The sequence below is a fragment of the Nilaparvata lugens genome, chromosome 2, assembly GCF_014356525.2.
Source record: "Nilaparvata lugens isolate BPH chromosome 2, ASM1435652v1, whole genome shotgun sequence".
In the NCBI taxonomy this organism is placed as follows: domain Eukaryota; kingdom Metazoa; phylum Arthropoda; class Insecta; order Hemiptera; family Delphacidae; genus Nilaparvata; species Nilaparvata lugens.
This window is the reverse complement of record NC_052505.1, coordinates 81750265-81765064: the sequence shown is the minus strand read 5'-3', so window position 1 is coordinate 81765064 and position 14800 is coordinate 81750265. Positions and strand designations below refer to the sequence as shown.

Below are 14800 nucleotides of genomic sequence, written 5' to 3'. Positions count from 1 at the left end.
CATCGAAATTAGTTGTGAAAACAATTCGTGCTTCCAAGCTCAAATTTTCCAGGGTAATCTTGTGGACTGATTCCAAGGTTGTGTGCGATTGGCTCAAGGCCTTGCCAAACAGAGCAGATATCTTTGTTTCGGTTCGCGTCTCTACGATTCAGAATCTTACAGCAGATTTTACATGGAAACATGTCACTACGAAACATAATCCTGCTGACCTAATTTCGAGAGGCTGCACTCCAACAACACTCATCAACAGTTCACTTTGGTGGAACGGCCCGTCTTGGTTGTCCAAGCAAGAAGCTACATGGAATGACATCTCCTGTAATGTTGCAATCATCCGTCCTATATCATCACATGCCACTAGAGTCACAACTTCAGTGTTGAACAATATCATTCATAAATTGTCTGATTATCATCGCATCACCCGTTCAACAGCATACGTTCGTCGTTTCATCCATAACATCACTCGACGTCATCATCCTGATCAGCGCAGATGTGGTCTACTCACAGTAGAAGAAATTCAAGAAGCAGAAATTGCGATCATCCGCACGGTTCAAGCAGAAGCATTCTCAGAAGAGATTCGTCTTCTCCATCAAGGCAGAGAATTGCTTCCGTCTAGTTCCTTGAAAGCGCTATCGCCATTCATTGACAATGACTCATTATTGAGAGTTGGCGGCAGATTGAGTCAATCGGACTTGCCGTACGACTACAAACATCAAATCATCTTGCCTTCTAAGCATCGTTTCACTCGTGCGCTCATCATGTCATATCATCGACGTCTTTCTCATGATGGAGTTCAGAGCACCATGACTTCATTACGTCAGCGTTATTGGATACTATCTACTCGTCGTACAGTCAAATCAGTTTTGAAATCCTGCCATTTATGTTTTCGCTTCGCCAAATTTCGTTCGGAACAAATCATGGGACAACTTCCTCCTGTCAGAATACAGTCTGATTTTCCATTCTATAACTCTGGCATAGATTATGCTGGACCGTTTTCATTACTTGTTGGTTCCAAGAAATCACGCACATATTCAAAAGCTTATTTAGCTATCTTCGTCTGCATGGTCACGAAAGCAGTACACGTAGAAGTCGTCTCAGAGTTGACAACGAAAGCCTTTATTGCGGCACTCATTCGCTTCTCATCACGTCGTGGTATTCCACACTCCATATTTTCGGACAATGCAACCACGTTTGTAGGTGCAAACAATGAACTACAAGATCTACATCAGTTTTTTGAGTCATCTAAAACTCAACAAGATATTCATAACTACACGTCGGTTCTCAATATCAAGTGGCACTTCATTCCACCTCGCGCCCCATCTTTTGGAGGTCTATGGGAGAATGCTGTCAAGAACTTCAAGAAAATTTTCAAAGTCGTCACATTCAATCATATTCTTAATTTTGAAGATATGACTACATTCGCAGCTCAAATTGAAGCTATCCTTAACTCTCGTCCACTCGTACCTCTTACAGAGGACCCTCAAGATCTTCAGTATCTCTCGCCAGGTCACTTCTTAGTTGGTCGCCCATTGACTGCGTTGCCTTTCCATTGCCCGCCCACCACCCATGTCGATAACAGGTGTCGTTGGAAACTTCTTCAAAAAATCACTCAAGAACTTTGGGACAGATGGTCTAAGGAGTACTTAGTCACACTTCAACGCAAGCACAAATGGCTTACTGAATCGGACAATCTCACAGTTGACACCATGGTTCTTCTGAAAGATCTCAATTCTGCTCCTTCCACATGGAAGTTAGCTCGCATCATTGAAACCCATCCAGGTGCCGATGGAAAAGTTCGTGTTGTTACAGTGCAGACTGCACATGGTAGGTTCAAGAGAGCAATCTCTAGTCTCGCTCCGCTTCCAGCACTTGAAGATGATTAATTTTGGTAGTCTTTCACTACTTGTCCTTTTTGTATTAGCATTTATTCATCATGTTATCCACCTATTATTCGTATTGCTCGTGTATTTCTATTCGACTCATCTAACATATATGTATTTTTTCGTACTCATCATTTTTTTGCACTCGCTACGTCTTGGTTGACAAGACTTGTTCCTGCATCGAGGGGGGAGCTTTATGTTAGATTTCGTCTCATGTTTTAGCCAGTCTTTTGGTCGTCCATCTTGTTTTTGTAGCATTTGAATCTACCGCTGCTACAGTCCGCCGACAACTTTCTCATGTGTCATGCGATCTCTGACGTCACAGTTTCATTGATCGCTTGATCGATAGTAGCGCTAGTTGTCGTCTGCTTCTTTCAATGTTTTCTAGTTTAATATTCGTCTATAAGTATTTTGAATTGTATTTTCATTGTTTTTGAACCTCCTTTGGTATACTTCAACAGTCACTTCAACCTCAACACCTTCAGTTCGCTTAATATCGATTTTATATGTTCACTTCATTCGTAGAGTTTGTGCTCATGACTGCCGTGGACGTCATGTTTCCGCTTTTTGGGCAGTTCCTGTTTCTTCAACCAGCAAGCAAGAAGGGTCACTTCTTTTGTACAGTCATACGATGTAACATCTCAATTTAACGCGTCCATCTTTGGAAAACTTTATCCATTTTCATCATTCATTATGTCCTAGTTTGTGTGCTTATTCAAGAACCATTCAACGCATTTTTCATCAGTGAACGTTTTTCAACCATATTTTCTATGAATTTAACTTACCTTTCGGGACTTTTCTACTAAGCGTCCTTTTTTGCAATTCACGCCATGCTTTCTGCGTACAACGTTTTTCAATTATTCATCACATTATTATTATGAACTGTAAGTAATTTCAACATGAATTCCACATGAACTTTCAACAATCCTCAATATGAACTTTTGATTTATTATTTATCACTTCAATTTTACTGAGCATCAGTACACACTTTTTAGCGGTTACATTCATTCATCTTGTATGCTCATAGGAGATACATTTTTCAACTTGGGAAGTCTTGTGCAAGTGCAGCTTACCTTATTCAATATTTCAACTCAGGAAATTTGCGCAAGTGCAGTTTGCCTTTCATTGTCAACCGCTACTCATTTTTAGCTACTCAGTCTTAGCTACTCATCAGTTATTTAGTCGAACTTTGTCAATCTCAATTCTTACTGATGCCAGTGATTTCATTCGTCAAGAACATTTTATCTCCTTTTTAAATATTTATTCACTGCAATTACATCAACTTTAGGACATAACCTCAAACATTTATTCTACGTAATTCATGGTGGAACCTTTTTTCCAATTAACATTCAACCAGTGAAACTCATTCAATTTGTGAAGTGCCCATTCGTCGTTATATTCATTATCAATTTTAATATTGGAACAATCTCAACTTTCAATATCTCAACGTACTCAAATCAAGTTCTCTTCCGCATCGGTCATCGTTTATCAGGATATAATCAAGATATCTTCATCGTTCAACTTCTATTAGCCCAGCAGCTGTCTGCAACTACAATGTACTTGACAGGAGTCAAGTTCCATCCTCGGATTTTGAGTCACCGTAGGCCTATCACTTTGGCAACACATCATTAATTATTCAGGGAAGTCTTATTCTATTATTCACATTTTTGTACTTACCCTCTCAGAGGCACTGTGTTTACTGGTAGTCTTCATCCCATCAATTTTGTTCCTGATTAACTTTTATTCCTAAATAATAACTATTTAAATACGATCAATCATTCAATTTTTTATCTTCTATTATTATTATTACTTATGTGTTCTACATATAGTAATATTCCCCATGTAACTTGACATGCGTTAAGCTGTCATTTCCCAGCCCGCTTATGTAATACAATATGCTGAGCTTTGTCTCCTTTCAATATTGTATTTGGTATTTTTCAACCTTTTCTATTTTTAATTATTAATCGAACCTTCAGTTCTGGACAGACTTTCTGCTCCTTCTGCTTACATTATAGCCAAGTTGCTATATTTGTCCTCTTTCAGTGTTACATAGTCAACAGCTTGAAAGCTTCAGGTACGATTGGATTCTACCTAAACTGAATTCCTAGTTTTCATTTGTTGTGAAATTAGGTAATTGTTCATATTCATATAATTTCTGTTTTTTCTTACCTTTAAGATTACTAAGAATTTTGCAGGACTTTTATCTAGGATTTTTGTCTCTCGACTGTTTTTATTAGTCAGGTTAAGATTATTCATTTTTAAACATTGCTAAATTTTGTACGTTCAATTCAATCATTACTCATTGTCATTATTGTTCTATTATTAGTTTCAGCATCAATATACTCTTTTGTGTATTTCAACATTAACATTGATATCCCAACTTATCTTTGTATTTTACTCAATCTTTTGCGCTCACAGAGGTAACATCGTTTTGAAACATTGTATCAGTATTCTTAAACGTACTAGCAAAAAGTCTAGGTACAATAAACTACTTGAGTGCATTACTAATTCTTTTTATTTTCATTTCAACTACATTAATTTTAAGCATTCCAATAGTTACATTCAAATATCAGCATTACATACGGATAATAAGAAACTTATTATCTATTATTCTTTAATTATTAGTCATCATTATTGCACTACTTTTGTGCATTTTACTTGTGCTCAGACGCACAGTAAACCAGAGGTATTTTTTCGGATCTACACATTCAAGGTTTGTAACTCCGCTCATAGCAAATAATGAAAAGCTGTCAGTGCCTAGATCAGATATAGATCTCATCTATACACTTTCACACAGTCCACTACTTTGCAGATCGGCCTTACAACCCGGTCTACTGACAGTCAACAGTACGTATAATTTGATCTCGAAAAACACCTGTTACTATATCGGCGTATCTTTGGCGAACAAAATTCTTCCACCTCAGCTAAACCTGTGTACTGAATTTTTTTTTAATATATTTCCATCAATTATTGAAAAAGGTGAGGAAACGCAGAAAAGCTGAGAAAACGCTAATTTTGGCTAATTGGATAAATTATTGGTATTTAGGAGGTCCTGGATAAATGCATTCCAATCTACAACTTGGTGCCTACCTAACAAAGTCAACTCAACTTAATGCCAACCTGACAAAATTTTTAATTTAGTTACCAGAACAACTGTTTCGAAGAGGTACTCTCTCTAGGATTATAATTCTATATTAACATATGGTATGGACATTATGTTCAATTATGATTTTAAGATATTGGAATAAGAAGAATATACATGCTAAAAGAACTTTAAACCCTTAAAAACCACCCTTAGAGTTAAAATATCGCCAAAAGATTTCTTAGTGCGCCTCTAAAGGGCCAACTGAACATACCTACCAAATTTGAACGTTTTTGGTCCGGTAGATTTTTAGTTCTGCGAGTGAGTGTGTGAGTGAGTCAGTCAGTCAGTGAGTGAGTGCCATTTCGCTTTTATATAATTATATAGATGCCAAGGTTATAATACTTATTTCTACACCATTAACATATTATTGAAACGACACTTGGAAAAGCGCCACACTAGATCCGAGCTGGGTGTCATTGGGCTCGAGGGGGGATAGCATTTCCGCTGGTTTACTATAATATACGATTCAAATAGGTACATTTTGGGAGTACAGTACTCATATGAACAATGATAAAGCTCCAATAACATGAATAATTATTTATTCTTCTCAAAACGCTATACAATCCTGGATGAAACTTGGTTTTCCCGAGAATAATTATGTTTCTATCCAACTATCACACCAGCTTTTTGTTTTATTTTCACTTTTATTGCTGTCAGTAATCTCTCTTTTCTCTTTTTTTCTGTAACCAGCATGCAACCTTCAAGTAGAGAATAGCTATACATAAATCGTTTATAATCGTTTATTCTGTGCTTCAAAATCAGTCTGTTTCTACAACTTTCTGTCATTCATGATGAGTATCATCTGTCCAAGACAGGCTATTTTCCTGGATTTGATGAAGCGTAATATTTCAACGCTTGTAGGATCCTGTCATTACAGTTTAATTTGCCATCCCCAATAAAATCAACTCATCCAAATATATTCCCCCAATCCATTGACTCGTAGATTTTTGCGAAAAAAAATTTTTTCTTATTAAGAGCTTTGGCGTAGGCCTATCTGGTGAGTGTCCATACTTCTGATCTGTAAGTTACAGCCAGTCTGATCAAGAATTTTTATAGTTTCATTTTGTTTGTCTTGGAACGAGTTTTAAAAGCTTGGAATTGTATACTAGGCCTGAGAGCCATTATGTATAACCTTACTATTTATGCATAACGCTATAATTTCTCTATGGTATAGCTCTCTCCATTCCCTGATGTATACCAGTGTTGATACTCTAATTAGTACCAAGATACGTTAATTATAATTATTTACATGATATTAATAACATAAAGCATGATTTCCTTTCAACCCAAAAATGATAACGCTTTTGAGCGTTTTCGCACTTACCGATTCCTTGCCGATACGCGACAATACATTACAGAGCAGAAAGCTCTCTGATTGGCTGATTGTCGATAACCCAAACCAGTTGGAGAAACTTCTTCACTGTCATGTTGTGTCGTGTCGGCAAGAAATCGTTAAGTGTGAAAAAGGTAATTCACTCTGCGAACAATTAATGCTACAAATAGCCTATTATATTCAAGCATTGGAGTAATTTTACGATCACTCTGGTGATCAATTTAGTGGCTTCAAAATCAAATTTAAATTCACTTATTTGCCATGAGAGAGTTTTTAAATGAATAAAATAGATTTTATTAATTTCAATATGGCACTACTGGCAAAGAACAACTTGTATTCCAGCAGTGAGAAGTCTAGCTCCATTTACAGTAACTATTATTGTTAATAGTAATTTAGTTAACTATATTATAGTTAATAGTTACTGTAGTTCGATTCAGTTGTTCATTGAAACGGCACCAAAAGCTGGCAGTGATTTTTAGGCAGTGTTCGATCGTACAACAGATAACAATCTACTCTAAACACTAGTGTACGGGGAAAGGAAACCATATTAAAATGTGATATTTTCTCCCAAAAATACATAAAAGTTTACTGAGGTAGGTGGTTTTTTAACACTGTTTCCAACAGACAAAAACTGTCATTTTTGCCGTAGCATCAGTAAAATTGGAACTTATTGAAATGACAGTGCGTGGCAAATCATTAGAGTTGTTTCCAGATTGGTTGCAGCGATGCAATGCGATTCATTATTGTCTGTAATCAGGTGAAGCACGCTACCAATGCGTAGCTAAAGGGCGTAGGTCAAACTCATTTTTAATTAATTCTCGGAGAAAAATCGCGGACAATCAGGCTACAGTGTTGTTCATCTTATAATGGCAGTATTTTATTTACATGGTGTTGCTACCCTGGTCTATCATTCCACGAAGCATATAGCGCCATCATTTTCTAGCTCTGCAACGTTGCCAGTTCGTTTTTCAACAATCTAATCTCAATTATGAACATTCATTATTGAATCATTGAAAATATATTTCCCTGACAAATGGATTATAATCGATTATTTCAAACTACAATGAACAGTTAATATTACATCGGATATGCCGGTATCAGCTACCCTCTATAGAGGGCAGAAAATCGGCAACGCTGCTCTGCTATCTTTCTCCACTGCCACTATAACGTGAACCTCACTACAGCTGGGCAGAGTGTTGGTTAGTGTGACATGTAGTAGTGACCAATGCATCTGTTTTGCAATTTATTGTTGATTAACTCTGAAGTGGAAATGTTGGGAGCTTCTAAATTGCAAAATGTGTATCGAGGCAATCATTGATTTCTCCCTCAAAACCGCGGTCAACAAAAATCTCGTAAACAGCTTTTTCGTAGCTTCTTGTGTGCTTCAACGTGATAATAACTTTCCCGTAGCTATTCGGTGTAATTGTATTTATCCTTCCAATAATTATTGCTCCGTGTACAATAATTCAAGATAATTTTGGCTTTTCCACATGAAACATTATGATGAAGATGAATTTTCGAGTGGCCTCATTATCACACCTGATAGATACCATTCGGTAAGCTTAGAAATATTAGGCTTAATCATTAATACTATTATTATGAATATTATTTATCAAAAATCGAACCTTTTGGAACGTTTATGAACAAGCTGGAGAGACTTCGCATTCCTAAATCCACCATAACTCCATAACCATGGGTACCAAAAGTCTTTAAATAAAGGATGTGATTAATTCAATCCACCCCATCATTTCGATTCCGGTTGAAACTTTGATGGTGCCCATTCAAATGTGCTCACATTTTTCGTGGCCTATGCGATGACGTGAATGCATTTGATTTTATCAATGATAAATTTTGCAATATTTAGGTATTGGCTTCAAGAGCTGGTGTGAAATACTAGGCAAATGAAGTAGCAAATAATTTGAGAGATGATGCATGCCATAGTATTATGTATGAGGGGTAAGGAGTTCAGGTATCCGGATGTACAACTTATTGCCATCTCACATAAAAGAAAAGTCAGGTAAAGCTTTCAGATTTTTATTGAAAAAAATATGTGCCTACTCAGTGGAGGAATACAAAGATTTTTACAAACCTCAAGATGGAGGTTTGAGAAGATAGATAACATGCTACTGTTTGATTAATGACAAATTGACATATCCTTATACCCCTTTTACAGGTGGTCAGTGGATGAAATAATAATAATAATAATATGAAAATGTGATATTTTCTCCCAAAAATACATAAAAGTTTACTAGGGTAAGTGGTTTTTAACACTGTTCTTTAACAGCCTAAAACTGTCATTTTTGCCGTAGCATCAGTAAAATAATATTGGAACACATTGGAATGACAGTGCGTGGCAAATCATTCGAATTGCTTCCAGATTGTTTGTAGCGATGCAATGCAATTCATTATTGTCTGTAATCAGGTGAAGCACGCTACCACTGCGTAGCTAAAGGGCTGAGGTGAAACTCATTTTTAATTAATTCTCGGAGAAAAATCGCGGACAATCAGGCTACAGTGTTGCCCACGTTATAATGGCAGTATTTTATTTACATGGTGTTGCTATCCTGGTCTATCATTCCACGAAGCACATAGCGCTATCCTTTTCTAGCTCTGCAACGTTGCCAGTTCGATTTTCAACAATCCAATCTCAATTATGAGATTGATACATCATGAGATTGATTATGATACATCATTAAATCATTGAAAATATATTTTCTGACAAATGGATTATAATTGATTATTTCAAATTACAATGAACAGTTAATATTACATCGGATATGCCGGTATCAGCTACCCTCTATAGAAGGCAGAAAATCGGCAACGCTGTTCTGCTATCTTTCTCCACTGCCACTATAACGTGGACCTCACTACAGCTGGGCAGAGTGTTGGTTAGTGTGACATGTAGTAGTGACCAATGCATCTGTTTTGCAATTTATTGTTGATTAACTCTGAAGTGGAAATGTTGGGAGCTTCTAAATTGCAAAATGTGTATCGAGGCAATCATTGATTTCTCCCTCAAAACCGCGGTCAACAAAAATCTCGTAAACAGCTTTTTCGTAGCTTTTTGTGTGCTTCAACGTGATAATAACTTTCCCGTAGCTATTCGGTGTAATTGTATTTATCCTTCCAATAATTATTGCTCCGTGTACAATAATTCAAGATAATTTTGGCTATTCCACATGAAACATTATGATGAAGATAAAGTTTCGAGTGGCCTCATCATCACACCTGATAGATACCATTCGGTGAGCTTAGAAATATCTGGCTTAATCATTAATACTATTATTATGAATATTATTTATCAAAAATCTAACCTTTTGGAACGTTTATGAACAAGCTGGAGAGATTTCGCATTCCTAAATCCGCCATAACTCCATAACCATGGCTACCAGAAGTCTTGAAATAAAGGAAGCGATTAATTCAATCCACCCCATCATTTCCATTCCGGTTGAAACTTTCATGGTGCCCATTCAACTGTGCCCACATTTTTCGTGGCCTATGCGATGACGTGAATGCTTTTCATTTTATCAATGATAAATTTTGCAATATTTAGGTATTGGCTTCAAGAGCTGGTGTGAAATACTAGGCAAATGAAGTAGCAAATAATTTATAATTAGAGACTTCATCAATAGAAGTCATTTATTTATTATTTATCGTATGGCAATGGCACACAAAGTCAAAAAACGAAGTCACAACAATAGAAATAAATACAATAAAAAATAAAAAGGAAAACACTTGGTAAGCGTGCTGTCCTGCGACTACAGCTCAAGGTCCAGTCCATCCAGCCAAGCAATAGCATTTGGGCTTGCCTGCACAAAATCTTCCCATCCCCCAGCAAACTTTCTCTTCGGGCACTCCTCGACAATATGCCTTAGGGTCTGCTCTGCAGCCCCACAATCACAACCAGGACTATCAGCACTGCCCCATCTGTGCATTGTGGATCTTGTTTTTGCACATCCAGTCCTAACACGATTCAGCAGGCACCATGTTTTTCGGGGAAGCTTCATACCAGGGAGTTGTTGGTGAGGAGAATCAATGTTGAAGCGATTGGTGTTGCTACTTATCCATTTTGATCTCCAGGCTTCTTTGTAGTCAAAAGCTCTCCCTTGGGCAGTTGAATCATTCCAGATTGGCTTCCTTGATTTTAAGCGGTTCACAGGCTGCTCATCAATTATCCTGTGAATAGGAAGCACTCTTGGGGCATGAGGATGATTTAGCTTATCCCATTCTTGGTACGTAGCTTGTTGTCGTCGAATATCAGGAGGAGCAATATTTGACAGTACATGCAGCCATGGCAGTGGGGTTGCTCTCAGAGTGCCTGTTACAATTCTCATGGCTTCATTCAGTTTGACATCAATTTTGCCAACATGGCTACTCCGTCCCCAAACTGGTGCACAATATTCTGCCACTGAGTATACAAGAGATTTTGTTGCCGTGTGTAGGGTGTCTGCATCTGATCCCCATCCAGTTCCTGCTAGCTTCCGTATGATATTGTTACGTGTTTTCAATTTCTGAGCAGTCAATTCCAGATGCTTGTTGTATGTCAGAGATCTGTCAAGCGTTATGCCCAAATATTTTACATGTTTGGAGTGCTTGACTCTCTCTCCACAGAACCTGACATTCAACTCTTTATGGGCCAATCTATTACTCAAATGGAATGAGCAAGTTTCAGTTTTGTTTGGGTTAGGGCACAGTCTCCACTTCCTGTAGTACTGGTTCAGTACCTCCAAGTCATCTGTTAAAATTTCTTCTCCTTTTTCAAGATGTTTATTTTGAACAGCCAGAGCCATGTCATCGGCATAACAGAATTTTTTGGCTAAAGTATCTGGCAAGTCACTGATATAGACATTAAACAGAAGCGGAGCCAATACCGACCCCTGAGGGAGCCCATTTCTCACCCTTTTTGACTTGCTGCATTGTGTTCCCAGAGTTACCTTGAAATACCGGTTTTTCAGCATTTCCTCCAACAGATTTGTCAGCTTTAAGCATGGAATCATTTTTGTAAATTTCAGAAGTAACCCATCTATCCACACAGTGTCGTAGGCTGCACTTAAATCAACAAAGGCTGCTGATGTTTTTAGTCCTTTTTGAAATCCTGACTCTATGTAGGAGGTAAGTGCCAACACCTGCTCACAGCAATTTCTATTTGGCCTGAAACCTGCCTGGTCAACTGGGAGTTGTTCATTTATTGTGGGTAGAATTCTGTTAAATATCAGCCTTTCCAGCAATTTATAACAGATGCTCAGCAATGCTATAGGGCGGTAGTTCTCTGGGCTCTCAGGAGCCTTTCCTGCTTTGAGTATGGCCAGAGTATGGGACATCTTAAATTCATTTGGAACAACCCCTGACCTCAGAATGTCATTCAGGAAGTTTTTGAGCCATGCTCGTGCCTTTGGTCCTAGATGTTTAATGAATTCTGGAAATATACCATCTGCTCCAGCAGCTTTCCTCAGTTTTAGACCTTTAATGGCAACCTCAACTTCCTTGTCAGAGAATGGTCCTGAAAAGAGGATGTTTTCCTCAAGTTCCCTCTTTGTTTGCTTCAACTTGTTCTGGACTGATTTTATAACGTTTTTGTCCATTTTCACATAATCAGCTCTTTTCTTTATGTGATGTGCCATCTGATCTGGTGTTATTGTCGGTTTTGGAGTTGGAGTATGTGCTGCAGTACCCAACCTTCTCAGCAAAGACCAACTTTTCTGGCTTGAGTGGGTGAAGTTAAGGTTCTTTGTGGTTTCTGCCCATCTTTCTTTCCGCTGTTTATTGATAGATTGTAGGAGTAGGTTTCCTAGCTGGGTGTTGCCTGTTTCCCTGTATTCCTGATAAAGATCTTCTGCTTCAGAGCTCCAACAGGGTATATATTGCTTTCTGAAACCTCTGGGGATATTCCGCTTAGCTGTTGCTATCAAGAGCCCTGCAAACCTAGCATAGCTATCAGCTTTAGGTGGTATAAACCTTATGTTTGTATCCATTTCTCTTCTGTATGAATCCCAGTGTGCTTTCCTAAAATTCCATCTTGGTTTCTGTACTGAGTGTACAATTGGAATTTGTAGTCCAATATTTACAATCACTGGACGGTGCTGGGTACGAGGGAAACCAGGCAGAACTTTCCTCATGTGTGGAATTGGAATTCCCCTCTCATCAGTGGAGACCAAGCATAGGTCTGGATTTGTGTCTGTCTGCCATCGGGCAGAGTGAAACGTTTTGAGATCTTTTGCATCATAAACAAGGTAAAGATTCTGTTCATCTTTAATAGAAGTCATAAAAAGGTGGAAGGAAAAATGGCAAATTGATGCTTCAAGACAATACAATCAATAGAAGCCATGAAAATCACGTTACGAGAGAATACTTTTCGAATTATTGTATGAAAATTTTAAATTTTATAGAGTAATGGCAGCTCCAATCATTCTCCACGGCAGTGAATCGTGGGTGACAACAAAACCACTTGAGAGTAGAGTGCAGGCAGCCGAGATGAGATTTCTTCGCAGAATCAAGAGGTGTAATAGAAGAGAATATCATATCAGAAATGAGGATATTAAAAGTGAGTTAAATATATTCAGTCTGAATGAGAGAGTGGCGCAGTATTGGCATAAAAGGAAGAAGAAGCATGTCAAAAGAATGCCTGCTGAGAGGTTTCCTTTACAATTTTAAATTACCAGCCAGTAGGCAAGAGGTTGGCAGACCACGCAAAAGATGGCAATAATATTCATTTCATATTTACCATAGAATAGGATAATTATCAATTGAATATATATTATTACACATAACAAATCGTAAACAGCAGCTGAATGTGCGTCGGAACAGGCTATAGCCTAATCCTTGTTTGTAAGAAGAAGTAGAAGAAGGAGATTATTGTATCAATGTTTTCCTAATTTCCAAGGTACCTAGAATAGATAATAATAATGACGTATTCTAGGTACATTGCTGATTCCGATGTGCGAATAATAAATAAGAATGAATGTTCCCACTTTGGAAATTCAACAGTAAAAGGGGACTTAGCTAGTATTCCCAAAAAAAGCAAACTTAAACCAGGCATAAGTGGAATAAGCCGCTGAAATTTTATAAGCGCAAATATAATTTTCCGGGCCATTCTGCTCGTGTATAAGCACAGCTATCTCTGGTTGAATAACTCACCCAATGAGATGACAACATTGTAATAATAGGTTCAGCAATCAGATCGCATAACACAATGCATTTCAATCTAATTTGAACTTTTCACTCGCTTTTCACTGCTTTGAACTTGGTCTAACCAGTTAATTGGAACGATAGTTTTGCAATGATGCCATTCTCCTCCGGAAATCGAGGCATCCTTCTAGAGACAGCTGTATACTGTTGTACCTATCCCTAATACCTAATGCCATTAACTAATCAATACCTAATACATTAGACTACTTAATGCTGTTTACCTGATACCATGAAAAAATAGCATAATACTATATTTTCTTTCTACTAATACCTATTCAAGAATATTTATTAACCGCTGGATTGCTTAATAGATAATCAACCAAAGGAAAAGTTTCTATTGAAATTAAACTGTCAGAATTCTAAGAGCCCTCTTCCTATGCCGTTATCGATAGAACCTTCGTTCTTTTGTTCTGTTTAAACTTACTCATGAATAAGAGCTCATTTGAAACAGTCACTGAATCAGTATTAATATTTTTCAGTAATTGTAACAAGTACAATTTATGCACTTCATCTGTAAAGCATGAACAATTAGGCTACCCGTCTACCTTCAAAGAAACTTCTCCTTAGAAATATTATTCCTATATCAAGAAACGTTTGATACTGGAGACAGTGACATGCTCTTGTATATCCAGATCTCTACCTTGTTTTATTTCCGGCTTACTCCTTCCTTATCATTTCTAGACGTTCACAACTGTAAAGAACGGTACATTTATGAGAATCGAATGTGATTTATCACTTTTTCAAGTTTATTCCATTGCAGTTTATGGTCTTTTGAATGGACTATCACGAAAGGGACAGAGTACGGGAATGCGGACTTGTTTGAGGTGTGATTGCGGGGTGAAATCGCGTGAAACTGGAAGCGCTCAAGTAACAGCATCTCGTCTCCAGCGTTTGTCGTTCAGCCACGCATGCGTCAGCGTCACGTAGCCGCATGCGTATTTGCGGCAACGTAATTATAGGGATAGTGACTATCCCTATATTTTCTTGGCGATTAAAATACAATTTATGATTCATTAACATCATGGATTTTTTCAAAATGGTCAAAAATTAAAATAGCTCAATCTCTCAGGAATGATAAGTACTTAGCGAGAGAAACTAATATGTCATCACATTGGCGAAATTCACTCCTATTGGGTGATAAGCTTTTAATGATGAGGGATTATTCTGATCTGAGAGAGGAGGGAAGATTTTATGTTTCAGTGAATAACTCACTCTGTATAGCTAAACGTCTCTTATTATATATAGCACGACACTTGTTAG

General features: G+C 37.6%; 2 protein-coding genes across 2 annotated transcripts in view; one reads left to right on the top strand and one right to left on the bottom strand.

The window, feature by feature from the left end:
* Nucleotides 1-14382, bottom strand: part of LOC111064454 (RYamide receptor-like) — a 390152-nt gene extending 375770 nt beyond the window's left edge. Inside the window, exon 1 of the mRNA XM_039420218.1 lies at nucleotides 14181-14382. The gene's annotated coding sequence lies outside the window, so the exon portion shown is untranslated. The remainder of the gene's footprint in view (nucleotides 1-14180) is intronic.
* LOC111056221 lies at nucleotides 1059-1880 on the top strand. Its single transcript, XM_039420215.1, has one exon. The coding sequence runs from the start codon at nucleotides 1059-1061 to the stop codon at nucleotides 1878-1880; it is 822 nt and encodes a 273-aa protein (XP_039276149.1).
* Nucleotides 14383-14800: the final 418 nt, after the last annotated feature.